The 25,304-nt window shown below is 36.4% G+C and overlaps 1 protein-coding gene across 2 annotated transcripts in view; it reads right to left on the bottom strand.

Moving 5' to 3' along the window:
• Positions 1–887: 887 nt before the first annotated feature.
• The window catches only part of tgfbr3 (transforming growth factor, beta receptor III), a 133,508-nt gene continuing 109,091 nt past the window's right edge, over positions 888–25,304 (bottom strand). The window contains exons 10-16 of one of the 2 annotated variants that reach the window (XM_048199611.1): positions 24,955–25,110; positions 23,997–24,143; positions 23,341–23,523; positions 18,729–19,025; positions 15,586–15,742; positions 11,214–11,324; positions 888–3,656 (exon numbers count right to left, since the gene is read on the bottom strand). In XM_048199611.1, the coding sequence (XP_048055568.1) occupies positions 3,538–3,656; positions 11,214–11,324; positions 15,586–15,742; positions 18,729–19,025; positions 23,341–23,523; positions 23,997–24,143; positions 24,955–25,110 (1,170 nt within the window). In that variant the 3' untranslated portion in view covers positions 888–3,537. The remainder of the gene's footprint in view (positions 3,657–11,213; positions 11,325–15,585; positions 15,743–18,728; positions 19,026–23,340; positions 23,524–23,996; positions 24,144–24,954; positions 25,111–25,304) is intronic. The other variant, XM_048199612.1, reaches the window with a different exon arrangement.

The raw sequence follows: 25,304 nt of genomic DNA, 5'->3' as shown, positions 1-25,304 counted from the left end.
TTGGCCAGTTTAAAAAATGATGTCACCACTTTGCAGTTCTCTCAGGGCTCCTTTCTTTATTATTATTATTTAAAAAAAAAAAAAAAAATTCCATTCCTTTTTATATTTTAGGAATATTTAACTTGACTCTGAGGCTGTGCAATTAAAGTATGGCAAAGGCCAATATTGTCCAAAAGTCATTAATGTTGGTTTATGCATATGTATACATATGTTCATCAGCGTGGATGCCAGATCTCCATATATGGTCTACATAAAGTAATAAACTCATTGTCGAACATAAGATGACTACACAGTACTAACACAGGATAACAATACTTTATAGAGGCAATCTACATAGCGATGTGGGTCTTATGACAAAATGCTTTATATATAAACAGAAGAATTCAAGTGGTGCTCACTGCAGAGCTGAATGACATCCTCTTTGGACATAATGTGTGGAGTCTGACCTAGTCCAGAATTTAGGGGCTGTTTACATGACACTGTTTTTAACCAAAAACAGAAAACTTGTCATGCATTTTGGCTGTTCATTTACACGACGATGGCATTTTGGGGGCCTGAAACGCAAGCTTTTGAAAACAAGATTCAAAGTGCACCTTTTTGAAAACTATCATCTCCATGTACACAACAAAAAAACACAAATTTGTAAAAACTGTCCTGTGTGTGCGTATTCAGATGCATAATGTTTCTTTACAAAGTGACCGCAACTACTGGCCTGGCCTGAATAACGTTTTTAGTCATTTTCATGGATTCGTGTGAACGGGGATCGTTTGTCATCAAAGGAAAAACTTTTCATTTTTAGAAAATCATTGTGGTGTATGTACGCTAAGAAATGTCTTCATTGACCCACTTATTGTGGTGCACACAATGAGCACACAAACAAACTCCCAAAAGATTACAAGAATTTATTTGGTATATACAGAGCATACATATAGCATGCATATTTACAGCACATTGTATTTACAAACACTACAAGGTTTCACATACCATTGGAGAAAAAAACAAAAACAAACTATTCACAAATAGTGTGTAGTTTCAGAGCAAGACAGCCTGAAAATGTTCACATTTACATCTTTCAGACTTTCCTCTTTTGTTGGAAAGCCTGGTGACTGATATGGAGAGAACTGGAAGATAAAACATTTGATGTGATATATTTTATGTAACATCAAGATCCACACAATATGTACAGTAACATATTCTTGATGTCAAGACAGTGAAACCTTATACACACATAGACACACTGAGGTAGATAAACAGAAAGACAGCACAATCATTTCACCATTCAACGTACAGGAAAACCACTGTGTCAAACACAGCAGTGTGAACTTACAATACAATAGTGTTTACTGGAATGAGAGAAAGACCTTTTTTATAAAACCAACAAGGCCTCTGTTACCTCTACAGCCATTACATGACTCTTGATTACACCTATAAGAGATTCAAACTCTGTTTGACATGACAGCATTGTTTTAAACATTCCCAAAAGACACAATACAAGGACTATGCATATAATCATTCATTTAAACCCACATACATGGATACATAGAGCTATAGTGTGACCAAACACACGCAGACACTTAAATGGTGAAGAGCTTAAAAGAGAGATAAAAAAATTTGCATCATCAAAATATATTTTGTATTCCAAATAATATAGTGTTCTCATATAAAAGATACTTGTAAAAAATATATCTATAATAAAATCTTATTTTATATGATTATGTCAGGAACATATAAGTGAATGCAGCTCACTTCAGCATTATGGACTATGTTTAGATTTAGAGAAAACACGCAACATTTTATAGAAATATGCCCACAAAAATTCACAGTATGTAGATAGAATTATAGGGTGGCTCTATGTATATATATATATATCTCTGGAAAAATATAACTTTATACACAAATAAATGTTAAAATTCTTACTCTCTTTCCTCTTACAGGAGACATTTATACACGTTTACAATGAAATAAAGTACATTCTATAGGTACAGTCTGTAGCAAGCAACACAAACAAAAAAGCAACATTAGATATTAAAAACAACCACATGCACAGATTTGGCAGATTTTCACATCAGAGGGTATATACTGTGCTTAAAGCAAAGCAAACACCACTTCCCTTCTTGCCTCATTTTATCTCTGAAATTATCATATACTCAAAGTTAAGGCACATATAATGTAATAACATTCATGTAAAGTTTAGACGGTGGGATTACTCTGGCTTTGTTTAAAAAAAAAAAAATCCCAAAATGTTAACTTCACATACACAGCAGAAATAAAGTAATGATTTTGTTGAGAAATGTTGATTTTGTGTTGACTTTAGTGGTAGGTTAGTACCTGAACGTATACGCCCATTCTTTGAAATCAGATTATGTACATCTTTTGTGACTAGGCACATGGAGACTGTTTAAATCATTCTCAACAAATACTCATTTTGATTTAGTAATTTAAGGACAAAATATAACAGTCTGCTGTTTCTTGAAATCATTACCTTTTATACTCATGTTGAATAATAATGCCCAGCATTTAAAAATAACATTCTATAAAATATAGAAGTCCATTTTGGACTCATAAAATGCTTATTATCTGTAATTATCTGTACAGAGACTAACAGTGGCTATCGAACATCAAAATTTGGGAGGGAATTAACTGAACATCATATTTTAAGTTAGAATTTTCTTTTTATTATTTTGCAACTATCTTTAAAAGGCTAATTCTGGAAAAGAGCTTATGCATGTATATATGTAAATTCTTTTATATTAGGCTTTATGATTAATTGTTTAATTTTAAAATTATCTTCTAAATGGTGTATAAAACGTTTGATAAATATTTGATTTAGCTTTTTATGGAGTTATTTCCACTTTAAATTTCTATGCATTCCATACAATATTAACAGAATATACATTATTTTACAATATGCCAAAAACTGTCCTCTGATAAAGGCTTTTTACACCATTCACTCTCGGCGTCTGAATCAAGAAGACGGCTGGTCTTCAAGAACACTATACACTATAATGTAGAATTCAATGATTGGCATCTGGGTATTAAAAGTCAGACATGGACAAACTGACCATTAAAATCATTTATCAGGACTAAGAAATGTAAAAGTAATTTCTCTTGTCAAATTTCTTATATATGTATGCTTGATTGGGCAAAGCACTAATCTTTGTTTAGGTGCAGACAGAACCCTTGCGAAACCTCACTGAGTACTAACTGTTCCTCTGACCGCCTTCATGCCATAATGGCTGGTGTAAACAGCCTTTGTTATTTTCACGTTGATCTCAACCATATAAGGCAAAAACAACACTCTCTTGTGGGGTTAAAAAAAAAGCAACATTTAAAAACTGTCTGGGATCTTGATTTTGTTATTTCCCTCACCTCTAAACGTAGCTTGTTTCATCCAGTTGTATATTCAGCCTAAACATTTCAGTTCAAATAATGAAAATAATAAGGCCTGGTGTTTTCAAGATGTGCTACTAAATCACATATTCTTCCATTCTTCTCCAAAGCATAACACCAATGGAAGCAGCAGTCTGTCCAGCTGCTCTATGCATTACTGCTGCTTGAACACGGCGTGCTCTGTGTGCTGCCGATACTGTGAGCCGCACTGCTGTTCTCAGACACCGGCTGGGATTTTGGCACCTGCTGCCTCGCTCCTGTGCCACCTGAAGAGGGAGATTGATAGTAGACGTTAAGGCTTTCAGGGACACTTGGAAAAACACATTGTTTTCTAGATGTCATGAATCTGAACACTATGACTCGCACTAAATGTGACTTTCTGTGGTTCAGGTCTTTCAGAATGGCAGAAGTTGTTAACCCCAAAGTCATGAAAACATTACGGGCTTTAGAGTACCAAGAACTGAACAGTTCTAGGTACTCAGTTAAAGGAACTAGCCACTAGGACAGTTCCCAGAGAACTAATTTCTCCCCCGAGCCATGTTCCTGGTTGCATTTGCACTGGGAATAGGAACTGTGAAGTGGCCGACAGCAGCGTCTCTAAACACGGCATTTACAAACGCTAAAAACCGGTGAATGGAGGATGACGTTTTCAGAGCTGTGTTTGTTGTGTGTCGTGGGTTATGTGAGAATGGAGATGGAATGTAAATGCATAAAGTAAATATGTAAATATGTTTACGCGGCTTTTTAAAAATGCAGGGTGCCGGTGTTTGACATTCATTTGACCAATCAATGTACACTCATGTCACTGATAGTTCCTATAGTGCTGGTTTAGACCCTACTCTGAAGTAGGAGCTAATTTAGTTCGCCCAAAAGGAGTTCCTAGAACTAAAATCGTTCCTAGTTCCTGTGGTGCGAACACGGCAAAATCCAGGGACTTCAGCCAATAGTTCTATGAACTATGAAAAGGTTCCTCCGGTGCGAAAGCCCCTATTGTAACCCTTTCAGGCACAGACACAACATTTATTTCATTTGTTGTTTTTCCTGGTGCATTAAAGGTGCCCTAGAACCAGTTTTTACAAGATGTAATATAAGTCTAAGGTGTCCCCTGAATGTGTATGTGAAGTTTCAGCTCAAAATACCCCATAGATTTTTTTTAATAATTTTTTTTAACTGCCTATTTTGGGGCCTCTTTAAATCGCGCGCTCTCTGCCCCCCGAGCTCTCGACTATAATACAGTACATTTACAAAGTTCACACAGCTAATATAACCCTCAAATGGATCTTTACAAGATGTTCGTCATGCATACTACATGCATGCATCGGATCATGTGAGTATAGTATTTATTTGGATGTTTACATTTGATTCTTAATGAGTTTAAGGCTGTGCATCGTGGCTAAAGCTAACATTACACACTGTTGGAGAAATTTATAAAGAATGAAGTTGTGTTTATGCATTATACAGACTGCAAGTATTTAAAAATGAAAATAGCGATGGCTCTCTTGTCTCCGTGAATACAGTAAGAAACGATGGTAACTTTAACCACATTTAACAGTACATTAGCAACATGCTAATGAAACATTTAAAAAGACAATTTACAAATATCACTAAAAATATGTAATCATGGATCATGTCAGTTATTATTGCTCCATCTGCCATTTTTCGCTATTGTTCTTGCTTGCTTACCTAGTCTGATGATTCAGCTGTGCACAGATCCAGACGTTAATACTGGCTGCCCTTGTCTAATGCCTTGAACATGGGCTGGCATATGCAAATATTGGGGGCGTACATATTAATGATCCCGACTGTAACGTAACAGTCGGTGTTATGTTGAGATTCGCCTGTTCTTCGGAGGTCTTTTAAACAAATGAGATTTACACAAGAAGGAGGAAACAATGGTGTTTGAGACTCACTGTATGTCATTTCCATGTACTGAACTCTTAACTATTTAACTATGCCAAGGTAAATTCAATTTTTGATTCTAAGGCACCTTTAAGTGGTTTGGCTTTGCCACTTACAGTAGCACCATTGCACAGAAGGTTCTTAGTGGAAAATGTTTCATAATTGAAATGTTACATATATATATATATTATATTTATAACATAACTTTTATATCTATCTTTAAAATGCTATATATATAGCAACGAATTATATATATATAATTCGTTGCTTCATAACATTACGGTTGAACCACTAGTCACGTTGACTATTTTAATGATGTCTTTACTATTTTTCTGGACCTTGAATGTGGTAATTACATTGCTTGACATTGCTTTACATTGCTACATTGCAATTGGGAATTAAAAAATATCTCAGATTTCATCAAAAATATCTTAATTTGTGTTCTGAAGATTTGTTCAGTGACACATTTTTGTGTTGGTTTTGATAGCTGTTTTGGATCATTGTCCTGATGGAAGATACAATCATGGCCCATTATAAGATTTCTAGCAGAAGCAGTCAGGTTTTGATTTTTATCTGTTAGTATTTGATAGATTCCATGAAACCATGTATCTGAACAAGATGTCCAGGATCTCCGGCAGAAAAATAGGCCCACAACATTAAAGATCCAGCAGTATATTAAACCGTGGGCATGGGGTACTTTTTATCCATGTGTGCCCCAAACCCATCTGGTGGGTTTGCTGCCAAAAAGCTCTTTTTTTTTTTTAGTTTCATCTGACCGTAGAACCAGGTCCCTTTTGAAGTTCCAGTCTTGTCTGACAACTAAATATGCTGGAGATTGTTTCTGGATGAGAGCAGAGAATTTTTCTTGAAACCCTCCCGAACAACTTGTGGGGATGTAGGTGCTGTTTGATAATTTTTTTTTAGGCTTTCTGACACTCAAGACTCAACTAATCTCTGCAATTCTCCAGCTGTGCTCCTTGAAGAGTCTTTGTCCACTCAAACTCTCCTCCTCACCGCACATTAGGACGATTTAGACACACGTCCTCTTCCAGGCAGATTTGTAACTTTTTTAGTTAATAAGAACTTCTTAATTATTGCCCTGATGGTGGAAATGGGGATTTTCAATGCGTTAGCTTTTTTCCTATAGCCATTTTCCATTTTGTGAAGCTCAACAATCTTTTTCTACACATCAGAACTATATTCTTTGGTTTTTCTTATTGTGATGAATGATTAAGGGAATTTGGCCTTTGTGTTTACACATATTTGTACTGCTGTGGAACAGGAAGTCATGGCTGGACAATTTCATGCTCCTAGTCACCCCGGTGTGCTACAAAATGCAAATATAAATGGGAATATACTTCAGAGATATTTTACTCATAAGAATTTCTAGGGGTGCCAATAATTGTGGCCAACATATATTGGAGAAAAACATCATTACTTTATTATTTCATAATGTGAGTTTCCCCTCACTTTCAATTGTTTTATTTCGATGGAAGGTTAGAATTTTGTGAATTTTTTTGAATGAAAGAGCAAAAGGATAAACAATGCAGATTTATTTTCATAGCCGCCTTTGCTCATATTTACTAAGGGTGCCAATAATTGTAGAGGACACTGTAAATTAAACATAATCCTTATTAAAGTTACAAAAGTTATTCAGTCAAGAGCAGTAAGTGATTTTTCTTAGTCTTTGTTGTTTGATTAACATTAAAAAACAGCAGCAGAAGGAATATTAGGCTGCTGTCACTTTAAGAGCTAATGCACGGATCCAATATACTGCTGATACACGTGCATTTTCTTTCTCAACTGTCTATGTACACTTAAAACCTACTCACCAATATGGGTATTTTGACATTTGTATTTGTATTTTGTTTGAATATGCCTGTTCAAGCGCAAGACATGAAAGAGAGCTCAATTCAGTATTTGAGAAATGTCTGAGATGCGGATTTCTTGCCACGTGCTTTGGATGTTAAATTGGCAAGGCTTAAACTTTCATGACGATGCAGCACTGACCCGTCAACTGTCCTAAGCGTCATTCACGTTCATGTTCTCACAACACTGCATTGTTAAAATTCATAAAAAATGTGACCGGCCAACTGGTGATTGACACTGTTTCATATACTCACCAACACCGAATCTTGCTCACATTTGGCTCTTGGCGAGTGCAAATTTTAGGCTCTGGATAGATGCAATGCTGTCTTTAAATTCTAAGGAGGCTGCATGCTAGGTTTTGGAACAAGGTTTATGTCCATCTCATTCTTCTGCCTTTTTCTTCACTGATTGTTGTTCTAGATAGACTTAAATATTCCACTATCAGAAGACTCAACCCTGAATCAGAGCGGCAAGTAAGAATGCATGTATTTCATCTTGTAGATAGTTTGCCTGGGTTGAAAAGTTTTTAATCAAATTCCAGGTTTGCTTTACATACTTGACATTTTAAAAAACAATATTAATAAGCACTCTGCTATCCTACACTACATACATCTGAATTCTCTGTAAAAATCATCTGTAAATAATTTCCACCAACCCACCATTGTAAATTGTGAGTGCGTTTATATATGTGTGTGCTTCTCTTCTCAGCTCAACTGGACGTGTCTCTGCTTCCCTGTTTTAGGCCCCTCTGCTGCTAATATGTGCCAGAGATGTGCTGCCAAGAGCTCCAGCTAAAAACAGCCTATTTCCTCACACAGTGCTGTGTACTAGACTCTCGCTTATCTGCCTCCGTACACCTCACTTTTACGACCAATCATCTTGCGAACGTACACAGTGACAGCACACAGACTAACAACATATGTTGGCTATAGTTAAATGAAACACTACCCCAAACAAAGATGCATTTTGTTGTATGTGTGAGAAAGAGTTTGATGGCAGCTTGTTGACCTCTTCCACTCAACCGTGTCATTTCGTTGTGTAACTCCCACTCTGTGTGCACAGGGGCAACGTCCTTAACCTATCAGTGTGATCTACGACAGGGATGGTGACAGGATTACAGGAGCTGTTTTTTAACAGACCCCTGCAACATTCCACACATAGCTTTCCCTAAAATAGTAAGTATCCCTAATGTATAGAACAATTATGTACTCATAAACATTATACACATCACTCTTTTAGTGTTAAACAGTAGTGTTATTATTGTTAAGTAAAACAGTAAAAATATAAAACAACTAATGCCAATGACAAAACCACACAGAATTAACTTAAAATTAAAATGAAAATTTTAAAAATCTAAAAATAAAACTTAATTCAAAATATAAACAAAAACTATATAAAAAAAGGATATAAAAATACTAAAGTAACTTTATACTATACTAGGAGTTTTCAAACTGGGGTCTGGTTGACCACCAGAAGAGACATGGGTTCCTCTGGGAAAAAAAAAAGCTAAAAAATAAGTACACACACACACACACACACACACACACACACACACACACACACACACACACACACACACACACATATATATATATATATATGTGTGTGTGTGTGTGTGTGTGTGTGTGTGTGTGTGTGTGCTTGTTTTTGTGATTTATGAGGACACAAATTTGTATAATGACATGGGTATTACACTGGTATTATGATGTAAACAGATATTTCACAAGTCCTCATATTTAAAACAGCTTTAAAAACATACTAAACAATTTTTATTAAAAATGTAAAAATGCAGAAAGTTTTCTGTGATGGGTAGGTTTAGGAGTAGGGGTAGTGTAGGGGGATAAAATATACAGTTTGTGCAGTATAAAAATCATTATGCAGACGGAATGTCCTCACTAAGATAGCAAAACAAACCTGTGTGTGTGTGTGTGTTTGTGTGTGTGAGACCCCCCGACCACAAAACCAGTCATAAGTATAACGGGTACATTTTTTAACAATAGCCTACAATACATTGTAGAGGTCAAAATTACAGATTTTTCTTTTATGCCAAAAATCATTAGGATATTAAGTAAAGATCATGTTCCATGAATATATTTTGTAAATTTCCTACCGTAAATATATCAAAAATGTATTTTTGTGAGTGGATATGCATTGCTAAGGACTTCATTTGGACTTTGGTCTATATTGTCCTATCCCAACAAACCATACATCAATGGAAAGCTTTTTTAGCTTTCAGATCCTGTATAAATCTCAATTTCAAAAATTGACCCTTATTACTGGTTTTGTGGTCCAGGGTCACATATTATACATTTAGCTGTATTCTAGTAAGTAGAAGAAAGATGCTGTTAATTAACAACATTAAAGTAAATAATTACATATAATATTTTAATCACTCTTTGGCTGACTTTGATTCGAACATGTTTTCAATAGCTAAATTAGGGCTTCTTGGCATAAAAAAGTCTGTAAACCCCAGTTATATTATTATATTATTATATTATGTTATATTATTTGTTATTCTTTGAGGACCAAGGTAACATACAGTACTAAGAGAAAAACAGGATCATTCTGTGGGTCTAACTGACAGAGAGAAAGGGAGGATTTTGCCTTTCATTCTACCAAAGCCTCTATTTGGCATTTTCCTGCACTTCCCGGGGGGGGGGGGGAAGCACCACCGTGTTTTTGATATTTTTCATCTTTTAGCATTTTTTTCCAAGAAGCTCTAAGTCAATAATTTAGTCTGTTCCAAACATGAACAGCACTTGGGGTTAACGTCAGTATCAAAAAATGATTCCATGTAGGGCTATTTAAGTAACATGATTGAATACTTTACAATACCTTGCTTAAATAGCCCTTTGGCTTGTATGAAGTAATCAATGCCATTATGAGAAACACATGGCTGGAATGATCAGTATGCCACAACTACACTTTTTTTTCTTTTTCTTTTTTTTGAATTTCAACATTTTACACCTGTTTCTGTCAAGAAAGTGTCACAGTTTTAACCTTAAATTAACTTGGAGGGTAGTCAAATGAAACACTGTGTCTAACCAGTAACACAAAAGTGACTCTGATCTGAAATGCTAGCATAAAAAGGTAAATAATAACAAACTCAGCAACTGGAGTTACCTGATCTAAACTCTTCAGTCTCATTTAACAACAACGAGCAGGAACACAGCTGGATAATATCATCCCAACTGAATACCGCAGGCAATATTAATAAAATTACACTGATTTATGTTTTTGAACAAACTCTAGAATAAAAATGAGAGCTAATAAAAGCTGAACATGACTCCTTTTATGTCAAGACACAGATATATCCAAGATACACATGTGCAAAAAATATAAATAGCTCGAATCCAGAATGGCTTTGATCCTTAGTCAACATACTGATACTCATCGGCCTACACTACAGATTCTGGAACAGTGCTCAAAATGGGAATCCCTTCAAATGTGTGCCATAAAATGGTAGCAGGTCAACGCCACTCAAGACAAAAACCAGAGGCCGGACTAAGGGTGAATGCAAATGGGCGGAAATGGGGGCTAAGAGCGAGTATGCGCTTCCTCTGAAAAGTCAACAGAGGTCGTCGGCCTGGCGACAACAGGGCAATGCAGGGAGGAGGGGTGGAGTGAATCTTGGCATTCAGCTGGAGGATTGTATATGTATTTTCCTGTGAGGCCTAGAGACACCCTCACAGTGGATAAGGGGAATTCCAGTCCCTTTCGGGCTATTGTACCCAAAATACTGCCGACCATCCAGCAGTCCCCCCAATGCTTGAAAGACCGGAAAAGACAGATGCGCTTCTGCTGACGAACGGGATATATTTACGGGCTGGGAGTCAATATGTTATTGTTAATTTATTGCTGTTAACAGAACTGGCTAGCCCTTCCGATGATCAAAAATGAACATGTTTGCTTTCTTTTTTTTGACGATATGATAAATTACACAGTGCATAACTCTCTCAATACTAATTAGCTTGAGGCAGGGAATGAGAACGAAGGTCAGATGAGTTCAAGGGTGTTCTGATGTGAATATGCAGGGACTTTGGATATTTTCTCACCTGTATGTGAGTAGATGAACCATAGAGCTCCAGTCAGAAGGGCTCCGATCACAAAGGCAGCAAAAGCGATGCCCACTACAGTCGGGGTGTCCAACATATATATGATGCCTGCTAGAAAGAAATCAAAATATAGATTAAAGTATGTCTGTTAAGCATGTAACAGTTCAGATTTTTCACTCTGTGGTCAGGGTTTCAGTACAGTTTGGTAAATATTTGGTACATCGCAATTAGGAGTGCATCAATCGGGAAAATGTAAGGAATGTGATGAAACCAATCCAATTACAGATATTTATTTTTTTATTAAAGAAATATTTTCAATCCACTTTTACATGCATTCAGCCATATACTGCAGAAACATGGACAAACACTGTAAAATTAATATGATTTTTTTTTTTTTTTCAAATATCAACATTTAATCAAATATACATGTAAACAGTTCTTTTTTTCCTCAAGTACCTGAGTTATGTTAAAAACGAATGTGGGATAGCCAGTACTTTATCCATTTATTTATTCAACTGAACTGATTTCATCTTTCTGCTGATTTACAGCAGAATTGAATTGTGTTTGCATCATTGAATAAAATAATCACTGTAAAGCTGCTTTAAAACAATCTATATTGTATAAAGTGCTATATAAATAAATGTGACATGACTTGATTTAGCTCCAAAACTATCCCAGTAAAGCAAACAAAAACAAAAACATGAATAACTAAACCTCTTTGGGTTTTATATGTTAATTAACACAAACTACTAATTCAATATTTGCAAGATTACCTAACAGTGCTGTTAATGTCTTTGTGTGTACAGTATGACCCTCTGCATATATACAAGTATTGGCCATTTATTTATTTTTATTTTTTCCATAAAACATTTCACTTCTAATGTCTGTAATTTAACTCAGGATAGTGTCGATGCGGTTCATGATGTTTACACGCTGTGTGGTGCTTGGTGACCACATGTAAAGCAAGAGCACACACTTGGTATGGGATTTGCAGAGCAAGCCATCCGAGAGCAAGCCAAGCATCCAAGAGTCTCCTTGGACTTGCGCCACAGACTGAATGACTTTCAGAGCTCTAATTAGCTCTAATGATCACTGATCACACAGCACAATAGACCCTGTGTGGCCACCAGCTTCATAGCCCGTCTGGACTAGCGCCAAAATCCCAAGCACAATAGAGGCTATTCTCAGAGAGAGCACCTTCATATTTTCATCCCCTCTGACAGAATGATGACAGACTATCACTGGAGCGCTCTGTTAAAACAAGAGCGAGTGCTATGTAACAGCTTCTACCTCAGGCTTTACCCTTTACCCCGAATCACCACCAGAACCACCCCCCTATATCATATCTGTGCAGGGCAGCTCAAAAATATGAAGCTTGTCATCAACACTCCTGTCTATGTACATGTTTTGAGGCCTGAGCAAAGGGAAGAGAGACAGTAAACACAAAATAAAACACTACAGTTCAAAAGTTGGGTCTCTAATGATCACCAAAGTTGCATTTATTTGTAAAAAATATATAATATATATTCATTTATTTCAGGATTCTTTGATGAATAGAACGGTTAAAAGAACTTTAAAATAGAAACCTTATTGTCACCTTCAAGCAAAATCAGTTAAATTCATTCTTACTGAATTAAGCATTAATCTGAATATATGAAGTATTAATTTCTTTTAAAAAAGCATTATTAACTTTCAAATGGTAGTATATCTTTGATAAATGTCTTTTTTCATGCAATGAATTTAATAAGGTCTAATGTTGTTTGGACTCCACTGACTATCAAAATATCTTATTTGGTGTTCAACATAATATGAAAAGTCATGCATGTAAATGATGACAGAATTTTCATTTTGGGGTGAACTATAGAAAATGAATAATAAATGTACTGTATTTATGGCTTAGAAGAGGAAGCAAAACAGAAAAGAGAACAAAAGCTTGTATGTTCAGAGGATTCCTGGGAGAAGCTATGTCAGCTCGAAGCAAGGGATGTGGTTTGCTCTGCCGTTGCCATAGGTTTGTCTGAGCTACTCCACCCACAAACCCTGTAAAGTATCTCGGAGGGAAGTAAATGAACTAGCCCTAATGACTTGGACAACATTCTATGTAGTCACCACCGCCCAAGATCTCCTCCTGGGTGTCAGAAAATATTTGTGATGTTCTTTACTGCGCCCTTTTTAGGGCTAACTGGGTTTCTCAAAGGAAGTATGAACACAAGAACAATACTCTTGTGTGTATTTTTTTGGACAAGCATGGGACAAACTTCAACAAGATGATGTGTTTGCCTGATTCAGCAGTATAGAGCACAGCAAAAAGTAAAAATACCATTCATTTTATTCATAAAGAAATAATTTAAGCAAAAACAAAAAGTCTCTCTACACTCTCAGTCATACATTTGAATATTACATACGTTGCATTTAGACAATGTCTTACTCAGTAGATTTAATTAGTATCGTTGCTGATTTGATTACTTCATTCACAATGCTTCAAGGGATGAGCCTCATACACAAAATCTAAACAAGTTTTCATCACAAATCAAATTTTGTAGTGTTGTGATTTATCTTGGAGCTGATTGGTTTAGGTAAATACTTAAAATTTCTTTGTTGAAAATGATTTTATTCAGAAGGTTTTGGAATACACTACATCATTTTTAAACAGATTTTTGCCCCGATTTGCAGTCTGGAGGAGTCAAAGCTAGTTGCTTAGACAGTCAGAACCACACGGTAGAAAGTCAGAGCCGGTCTGCAGATTTTTGGGCAGACTGAGTTGACAGATTTCGCTGAAAATCGCATGGTTTATGATGGGCGGAGAACAGGATTTTTTTAGCTTCAGATTATGAATCTGTCCAGTTGGAGGATATCATACATGTTTGATATGTTGAGAAACATTCAACAAGTTCAACATTTACAAATATTCAATTTGACATTGTACCTCTGCTTTAGACCAAAAGGGTAGGGAATTATTGATGTTTTCTGATCATAAATCTTGTTTTGGATGGCAATGTTTTGTTCTGCCATGTTTTTCTCAAAGCATGGCACTCCCATAAACTGCCCTCTTTGATTTGTAGATTAAGCCAAATATTTTGGGATCCTGTCCAGAGCGGCGCTTTGAGCCTTTTTGAAAGCTGCTTTTCTGCCATGTCTGTACAAGAGTCGTCTTTGTGTTCAAAATAAGACTCAAGGCCTGTTTCCATTACTTTTATGGCATATCTGAGTTTACTTAATTCACACCAGATAGAATAAGCCTGACATTGGCAACACACACAAGCTCATTCATCAAGAATGAGTCCACACTGGTTTCACACTGAATTCACATACAATCTGGATTCACTCCAGATTTCACTGGTATGTGTCATCTGCTTGCTGTGGAACAGATCTTTGATTTTGTTTCCATTCAGAAACAACTAAACCTACATAAAACTTGACTTGGGCCAATAAAATCCCAGCTTGCATCCTTTAGGAGTGGCAATCATTTACCTAATCAAGTGTGACTAATAGATGCATGCTCCATTTGCTACAAGCAGCACAGCAACATTGTGTTATTAAACCAGAATGATTTTCATTAGAGCTGCGAGTCAGTAAAGTTGATTAACTCCAACCGCAATAGGTGCAATAGTGCCAAGAGGATGCAGGGAACAGAACAAATCGGTCATGGTCAAATGAAGTTTCTTTGTGAAAAGTTTAGACACCACCCTGCTGTCCTCTTGTAGGCCACACAGCCCATCTACGGCAAATTAACTGCACTGTATATCAGGTACATAGTGCACAAAGGCCGCTTTCTTTATCATGATCAAGTTTTTTCCTTATCGTCCTTCTCTCCTTTTTCCCGCAGTCTGAATATCCCTCTCTCTCTGTACAAAAAGGGGAGGCCTTAAAGAATGTTTAAGTGAAAACAAATGCTACACAGAATTGGAAAGCTGATCTTTTTCCTCTCCTCTGATGCATCTGTGGGTCCCTTCTTCCACATCTCTAATGAACCACAGACACTTTAAAATCAAACCACATTGAATGCACAATAAACACACACATGCAAATGCACACATACTGTACTCAACACTGCCACATACTAAAAGACTCCAGATGGGTGTAATACGCCGCAAAGTGAGACAAGACAGGAACTCTGCGACCTGTGATCTGATTGACACACATATACAAACTCAGACGCACACATTTTCCCATGATGCTCCATATACACCACTCACAGCACGATGTACATCAGAATATCTAAGGCTTAAAGGCTCAGATATTAAATTCATCAAAACAAATTGACTGAGGTTTGCAAAACAAACAAACAAACAAAAAAAAAAAGAATTTTCAAAAAATTGCACCTTTAATACATGTCTGAATGTTGGATGTTGTATTGACTTGTGATCCTTACCTTGATGTTTTGGAAATATGTCCTCAGGGACCTTAACAGTGACAGGTGTGTTGTCGGAGATGACCACCATTGGCTTGGTGAAGGTCTTGGTATTCATCATCATGAGTAGGATGTTGTCCACACTGAGGGAAGTGCACGCTTCATCCGGTAACATACACTATAAAGAAAGAAGCAGAAATTTTAGAATAAGATCCAGCTGTACTCTTTGGCATATAGGCACCACAATCTTCAAAGAACAGCATGAACCTCACTCATAAGATAAAAGAGCTTATTATAATAAAAAGGCTTACAATTGCACTTCCTTTATTATGAGGAGAGGCCAGATTTTGGAAACTGTTTCAGTTCGGCAAGGAGAGAAAACACAAATATTCTGAATGTATAAAAGGGATGCTATTCATTATCCATTATATATCAATATTCATTTATTTTCCCTTTCAAAAGGTAGAATGGTGTATCCCCTGAAGTATTTAACATCCTTCTGCGTACCCTGCGTACTGCGTGATTTTCAGGTGATTTTTTTTTTACCTTTATAAAGGCAAAGTTTTTCTAACGCTATTAAATGCATGTGTGATGTTTAATGTCAAATTCTTAAAATTCAATTATTATAATTATTAAAATAATAAATAAAGCAATAAATTAAACTAAATCAGTAATTTCAATCAAATGAAATCAGTATCAACAAAAGCTATTGCACTTGCAGTGGTACAAACTACATCTAGATGTATTTATTTTAAACATTGTTTAATGATGCTCAGAGGTGGCATGTTTGAAAAACAATAGCATAAATAATGTTATGAGATAATGTTTTAAATAAAAAAGTTCAATATGAAATATGAAATGATGGTACCAACAAAGTGATAATTTTAAATATTAAACTAAACCCACCAAAAATTGGCGGCAAGTCACATCTTAATGAGCGAGTCATTGAGTCATTCAATAACGAAACAGATGGCTGTATTTATGAATGGGTCATTAAATCATTGACTCTCCCGATTTGTTCAAAGCTGCAGATTCGTTCACTAAGAAACACCGTTATGTGTTGCTTGGAGATAAAATAGTTCTGCTATGGCGTTCATTGGAACCATTTCATTATAAAATAGATCAAACAATATATATAATGTTGTGTTTAAAATTTATGTCACTTAATATTATCTTTTTGTTTGTTGAACTGTTGTATAAAATCAATGACGCATTTGCAATCACGTGGATATTTGGGAAAAAATGCAATCTTGCGCATATAATATATTATCAAAATTAAAAACAAGAGCTCACACAGGGTATGTTTCTGTATCAAAGAGTTTGGGTCTTAAATCAATCTCTATGCACAATCTGTGTCCATATTTATTCTTCATGCTAAAACCCCACTTTTACAAAGGTATGGTTGAGAACGGCAGTAATGTAGCACGATTTGCTAAGGCAGCTTACTCCGCACACAACCTATCATATGCATGCTGCTTGTGTGAATGCAGTCAGTTTTGACCACAAAAGATAAGGTAATTTGATTGGATACCATGTATTTGACCTTTTACGACACTACTATTTTCCTGTTTTTACACTAGAGGTGGCATTTTGCTTTGCAGAAATACATGCTGTTTAATGTTATTTTAAGGTGGTAGAATCAAATGAACAGCAAAACTCTGCATTTGTTTGGGTACCTTCTCTGTCACCTCACATGCCCCCAGGGGTACACATACCCCAGTTTGAGAACCAAACTAAATGGCAAAACTCGACATTTTGTTTGGGTACCCCCTCTGTCACCTCACTAACCCCAATTTGGCTTAAAGGTTAAAGGCCTTAAACTGCCTTAAAAGGTTTTTTGAAATGGTACAATCAACTGGCCCGAAACACTCTCAGAGTGACCCCATCTGACCATCCTTATTGTTGAGCCCTGTGGTGTTTAAAATTTTCGCTTTGTTCTTCATAAGCATGGATTAGTGTATATTTCAAGCCATTAAAGCCATCCCATTTGTAGCAAACATTGTGCCTGAGCCAAACCGAACACACGCTCTTCGAAGCAAAAGCACATATAATTTTATACACAGTTTATACGGTTTGACGTGTCACATCTCTTATCCTCATCCAGATTATGACTGAACTGTAAACATATACGACCAAACAATGAGTCACTTTCAAGACCATGTTAGGTGAGACATAAACAACCTTAAAGTGCTATATGATGATTAGAGTGGCTCAAAATGCAAAAGATTAAAATGATTACGACTAGAAGTGAGGGAGGAAGGAAATTTGAAATAGGACAGTGAAAGTTGAAGATTTGTTTTTCTTCTGTGGATGGTAACTGAAGTAACCTGAGATTTACGCATCCCGCACTCACAGAGAGTGGATTGATGCTAGCAGCTGGTGTAGAGCGACCCGTGCCAAGGCAATGAATTGAAAAGCAACACTTAGGATGGACAGCAAAGTCAAACAGATTATATAAATGAATTAAAGAGTGTGTTCATGTTATCCATATAATAAAGCAACTACTCTAAAAATATGAGCTAGTGTCAATAAGTTATATGCATTCCTGTGCTCTGACTTAATGACAAATCCGATAACCCCGTGCAGCCTAAAATCAAACAAACACACAATGCAGCTAATTTTGATTTTGTAAATGATAATGCAGTTCAATCTGATTGACTGAAATCAGCTTAAATTGATTAGTACTGGAGTTAAATAGTTTTAAGAATTGGAACTGTGTTATCACAGAGTCATCGATAGAGATCTTTATAAACAATACAAAGATATTAACAAAGAAACGAGGGAGAAATGTGCGTATGATGAAAGCAAAGATAATGGAGATGAAGGCTGTGTTCCGAAACCTAGTGAGCTGCCGCACTGCCTACTGCCAAAAAAAGGAAGCTTCCTTCTAAGGCAACATCATAACTGAAATGGAACTTCATGAGGAACTCATTTGGAAGGTTCTACATAGCAGTACCTCTGGGATTTTGCTACCTTGAACGTAAGAATTACTGCAAATGTATTTTGCAGTATGCATTTTTCCACAATTTTTCTGCAAAAAAAGTTAACCTCAGCATTTGCATCATGAACGCAACTTCTGTACAGTGTGACGACTTGAAATACTGCCTACGAAGGCAGCTCAAAAGATCTTGAACAAAGCTGATGTGTTAGATGATAGTTTGTACCTCTGGCAGGTTCATCTCCTTGTCATTTCTTCTGGAGCAGAGGGACATCTCACAGTGCAGGAAGAGCAATGATACGTTGAACTTTGATCTGTAGGTGAAACTGAAGCGTTTTTTGTCCATCTGGGCGTGAGGGATGGGGAAATCACTTCGCTGAGGGTAATAGAGAACAGAGTCATCCTTGGGACATATGTTCTCTATGACAACGTAGTCCGACGGCATGAGAGGATTGGAGTCTGGAGATATGAAGCAGGTCTGGATCATGAACCCAAGGTTAGGGTCGGCTTTTGTGGCTGAAATCTGCAGAGAAAGGTCACATGTCTCTGTTAATAAAGGAAAAGTACTTTTTCTGTGAGACAAAATATGCATCTGCTGCAAACAATAAAAGAGAGAGACAGCAAGACAAAGAGAAATAAAAACTGCTTTCTTTATCTTGAGTAATACAACACTTTGACAGTTTTTCATAAATATGAACAAATGTGATTCATATAGTATGAGATGGATAAGCAGAGTGATGCTTAGATGCTATATATTATGTCTAGTCCTCTGCCAGACATGCTCAGTCTATCTTTTTTGACTGATCTGAGTGATTTTTTTTTTCCACAAACTCTCAGGCATCGGTTCAAATCAGCAAATAAGGCACAGAGGCTGTCCATTTGTTTTAACACGGCACACTGTCTAAAGAAACATTGTCAGAGTGTTCACCGCTCCAAGAATCACAAATTCTTACGTCAGATTTCTGTGCCTCGAATAAATCTTTGACGATCTTTCAGTTGTAATAGTTTGGCCATCTGATGCTGTAAAAGCACGCATAACAGACGAGAGCTGCCACAAAAAACATCACATCCCATTTCCTCAATATAACTGTGCCAAGGTGGTGTCAAACTCAGAAGAGTGGGCAAATCATTTCAGGTAGGCAGACTGTGATCGTCAAAAAATAATGTGAAAAATGCATAAATAATAGTGACTTTTAGTGACAGGAACCACAAAAATGACTTGCTAGATTTCTGAAGGCATAAAATAGCTTTGTCTGAGAACAGTGCAAAATTGAAGTCATATTCCACTGAAAATCTAGCTCTCCGCATCTCATATCACTTCTGTATATATTGGAATTCATATTGGAATTGAGCAACACATTTGGTTACAAGACAAAGGAAAATCAATAACATCACTGATGTCAAGCCTAGTGTGAAATAATTGAGATAAGCAGACTTGGATTTATAGTCAGTGATCACTGTCTAAAATGTTGGAAAAGCTGGAATCTATGTTTCAAACAACATGAGTGAGTAACATGAGTCAGCATTTTTATTAGTGGGTGAACCTTTTGACATTGTAACGCTAGTAAATCTATAGATTTACTTGAGAGGCAATACTGTAGAAATGGACTCATTAATGAACTTGGCAATCGTTTCCCCTCAGTTTCTTCTCAGGTTAGGAACCTTGGTGTCATCTTAGACTCAGAATTATGCTTAACCAAGCAAATAAATTTGGTTGTTAAGAATAGTTTTTATCAATTACGGATTATTTCTAAACTTAATCATTTTTGTCTTTTCAAGATTTGGAGAAGGTCATTCATGCTTTCACATCGCGTTTAGATTTTTGCAACTCATTGTATTCGGGCCTTCCTCAGTTATCCATTGCTCGCCTCAAGATGGTTCAAAATGTAGCTGCAAGGATGTTAACCAGAGCGAAGAAATTTGATCATGTCACCCCAATCTTAGCATCGATCCATTGGCTGTTTGTTTTTAAAGCTCTTAACGATCAAGCCCCCTCTTATCTAAAAGATCTTCTTATTCCACATTCATCCACCAGATCCGTAAGGTCTTCTGATCAGTATCTCTTGTACGTCCCTCGATCACGTTTAAAAACCATGGGCAACAGAGCTTTTTCAGTTGCTGCCCCTCGCTTATAGAATCAGTTGCCACTGGATATTCGCCTTGCACCTTCTATTATCATTTTTAAGAAGAGGCTGAAAACGTATCATTTCTCCCAGGTGTTTCAATCAAATTTTAGTACTGTGTTATTGTAGGATTGTCTTCTATGTTGTTTTATTCTGATTCTATTTTTTTTTTTAATATATACTCTGTTCAGCACTTTGATCAGCTTCGCTGTGTTTAAATGTGCTATATAAATAAAATTTACTTACTTATTGTATATAATCTTACTCACACAGTTGTCTATTAAAGGTGCCGTAGAACGTCTTTTCAAAAGATGTAATATAAGTCTAAGGTGTCCCCTGAATGTGTCTGTGAAGTTTCAGCTCAAAATACCCCATAGATTTGTTTTAATTAATTTTTTTAACTGCCTATTTTGGGGCATCATTAACTATGCACCGATTCAGGCAGCGCGGCCCCTTTAAATCTCTCGCTCCCTGCCCTCCCGAGCTCTCGACTATAAGTGCAGTTATACAGTGCATAAACAAAGTTCACACAGCTAATATAACCCTCAAATGGATCTTTACAAGATGTTCGTCATTCATGCTGCATGCATGCATCGATTCCTGTGAGTATAGTATTTATTTGGATGTTTACATTTGATTCTGAATGAGTTTGAGGCTATATGCTCTGTGGCTAACGGGCTAATGCTACACTGTTGGAGAGATTTACAAAGAATGAAGTTGTGTTTATGAATTATACAGACTGCAAGCGTTTAAAAATGAAAATAGCGACGGCTCTTGTCTCCGCGAATACAGTAAGAAACGATGGTAACTTTAACCACATTTAACAGTACATTAGCAACATGCTAATGAAACATTTAGAAAGACAATTTACAAATATCACTAAAAATATCATGTAATCATGGATCATGTCAGTTATTATCGCTCCATCTGCCATTTTTCGCTATTGTTCTTGCTTGCTTACCTAGTCTGATGATTCTGCTGTGTACAGATCCAGACGTTAATACTGGCTGCCCTTGTGTAATGCCTTGAACATGTGCTGGCATATGCAAATATTGGGGGCGTACATATTAATGATCCCGACTGTTATGTAACAGTCGGTGTTATGTTGAGAGTCGCCTGTTTTCCGGAGGTCTTTTAAACAAATGAGATTTATAGAAGAAGGAGGAAGCAATGGAGTTTGAAACTCAACATATGTCTTTTCCATGTACTGAACTCTTGTTATTCAACAATGCCGAGGTAAATTAAATTTTTGATTCTAGGGCACCTTTAAATTATATGATATTTTTCTCAAGTCACTGGAAATGTTCATACTTACTTCACATTGCATATAGACTTTTTTTTTTTATGTAACAAGTTCGTCTTTTTGTGGTTTGACAGCTTAACTAAAGTTCATGCTATATATAGGGAAATTGTATGATATATATTGCCCTTTCATTTTATTTCATAGACCAAACTTTAAACTCATCCATGCCACTTTGTTCATTCTTAATAAATAACTGGAGAGTAATTAGATTAACTGTTATTGTTCTGCCACTTTGAACTAAAGCTAGCATGCAGCATGGCACTTTCTGTTCCGTGTGTGACCAGCTATATTAATATGAGTGTAATCTCAACTCACTGATATAAGCATAATAAAACAAGTGGGGGAAAAATCTAATAGAAAAAAAGAGAGTAATTAAAAACATTTTTGCAAGGCCCAAAAAGAAAGTGGACACAAAAAGCTCTTTTTGATTTGACAAAGCAGATCCTCCACTGATGTGGCCATAAATCAAGAACAAACTGCACTGATCTGATGTTTTCATATGACATATGAGGCGGAATTTCAGTGGAACACATTTAATAAAAGACTCTTACCCTGGAAGAGAAAGAGTTAAAAACATAAAACAGGGACCTGAGCATTTCACTCTGAGACTGTCAGCCTTGCCCCCTTGAAACCCCACTGATTAACGACAATATGACATGCTCCCGGACCAGACAAAATGTACACACACAGCAGACAGCTGACTTCTTTCACAGCGATTGACAGAGAGACATCTATACACACGTGTGTACTTTTGCAGCTATAAACGCTCACATACCCAGGACAATGTCTGATCAGACAGGCAGACACCAGGCGCTTATGGTATTAGAAACATGAAACCATACACAATGAGAACCACACATTATGGTTAAAGGGTAAAAGCAGATCTTGTATTTTAAGAGCTTTTGGCAGTGACTATATTTGTGTATATGGTTTCTCATTCAATTATTAAATTAGATTTCTAATGTGGTTACAGCACTGGAAATGGTTTTATTGAACCCTGAAGGAGTCTTTTCCACCATAACGCACATACAGAATGTATGTATTGCACATTGTAATGCCCCATGGTTTCCACATGTGCACTACTGTTTATATATATATATATATATATATATATATATATATATATATATATATATATATATATATATATAAATTAATACTATTATTCAGTAAGGATGCATTAAACTGATCTGATCAAGTGACAGTAAAGACTTTTTGGTAAAGACTTTTGGTTTGTGTGAAGTTTTTGTGTTTTTTTTTTTTTTTTTTTTTTTAAGTTTGTGTGTAGAGAGTATGTGGTCAACAAACCAGGAATGTATTGGAACATCTTGGAACCAAATTTAATCGATCAGAATCAAGAATTCAACCATGTTGTAGTATATGTATATGTATATGCATATATATATGCTTACCTCCACATAGATGGGCCTGTTCTCAGTGATGGTAAGGAATGACTGAGTGATGGGGTAGTGGAAGGGATTGTTATACAGCTCCATGTTGAAGGTAACATTGTCTAGAGAGTCTACAAGGAAATCATCAGATCCAATATCACTGTCAAGTGGAGTGTCCTGGTTCTTACGGTATGTGCAGTTGAACTAAAGACAGAGAAATAGAGAATTGAAAAATATTAATATGCATCTTCTATGTAAGTGACTCTTCAACTTAACTGAAGGGAAATGTAAAGGTGAGAGAGACAGAATATGTTATTATTATCCTGATGTATTTGATCACATACAGCAAATACAATCCTAATTAAACCTAAATATATTATGATAATATTATAAATTAATATTTTCCTATGGTGATGCCATTAAGAATGAAAAATATTACCATTCAAACAACTGAATATATAATATAAGAGAAAATAATATAATGATATGTAGCACTGAGAAATATGTGATATATAAAAGACTGATGTATTGATTGTTATGACTACATAGTAATTATAATATTATAATATTGAGAGCCACAAATGTTTGTATGAGGATACAATACATTGTTTGTATATACTGTAAATATATTGGTTCTATTCCTGTAGTACCATTTATAAATAATATAAATATCATACCAAGATATTCGCACGATGTCTGCTTTCTGGAAAAATTCTTTCTGTCACCTCCGGATCTCCTGGTGATACGACATCTCCTGACTCCAGATCTTCATCATCAACGGGCCAGCCGCTTCCATCCTTCTGTTCCGATTGGCTAATAACAATCTGTCAATCACAGACACACGTAGTTCGTGATAAGGTAAGTTAAACCCAACAATTTCCTAACATTGACATTTCTTCACTCTGGTGCTTAGCTCAGATACAGCCAGAGATAATCAAAATCTATACTTGCCAAAGGTCTGCCAAAACAGATGAGAAAGCTGGATTTAATACATGGGAATGCACAATTTCAGCAATGTAACTCCCAAGGCAGATGAACAAAAAAAAAAACCCTCTCAGTTCTTCTCATCGGAAAAAACATCGGCAATCCATTCCCATTATAATATGAGAATCGCCTTCTTATGTGACCTCAGGACAGTTTATGGGTTCAAAGGTGAAAGAGGCCTGTGAACACTGTCTAACAGAGGTAAAATTCATTCACGCAAGACTTGCTAATTTGTCACAGGATTGTCATTGCAACAACATCCTCATTTGATGCTCTGTGGATCTCGCTCTGTGAGCCAGTACTGTGCTCTGACCATACGGGTCACATCGTTTTAATTGCCCTTGAGGCTTAGAGTGCAGAATAAAGGATACATATTTGGGAGGTTGCCCAGTTTTTTTAATAGGTTCAAGGCTAAAAGTGTTGTTAGGAATTTCCGCTAGAAATTATCGCAGAAAATCAGTGTGGAAGTGAATCATCCCTGCTGGGTGAAAACATACATGCAGGACCAGGAAATACAGAAAACAGATACAGCGTGTCGGACGGGACACTCCAACTGACCCTGAACACCGGCACGCATTGGACAAAACAAAGCAAACAAAGACTAGATTTCACATTGGATATTATTGATTGTATATTGGCTTTAGTACTCACTGAATTGATATAGAGGACCACTGGGCTGGGGTGGGAGGGGAATTTGGTGGTTTGGCAGCCAGACAGGGGCGTCTCCAGTATATAGTGGGTGGTATTGGAGGTTGCTTTGCATTGGGAGTCCTGAAGAGTGATATTGGGTTTTCCAAACCCATTGGCCTGTGAGGACATTAGGAAAACATGACTTCACAGGAAAAATCTTAACCTTTGACAACACATCAAACAATATCTATTATCGGTCCTCAAGTTACTGCTGTCTAAATCTGAGATCCATTGTGTTTCAACTTCTGTCAGTGACAAACAAGACTCACGAGCTAGTCTAACTCTGTTCAAAAGCATTTTGATTGTAAAAT

This window comes from Megalobrama amblycephala, linkage group LG8 (assembly GCF_018812025.1).
Source record: "Megalobrama amblycephala isolate DHTTF-2021 linkage group LG8, ASM1881202v1, whole genome shotgun sequence".
Lineage (NCBI taxonomy): Eukaryota > Metazoa > Chordata > Actinopteri > Cypriniformes > Xenocyprididae > Megalobrama > Megalobrama amblycephala.
This window is presented reverse-complemented; position numbering and strand designations above follow the sequence as displayed.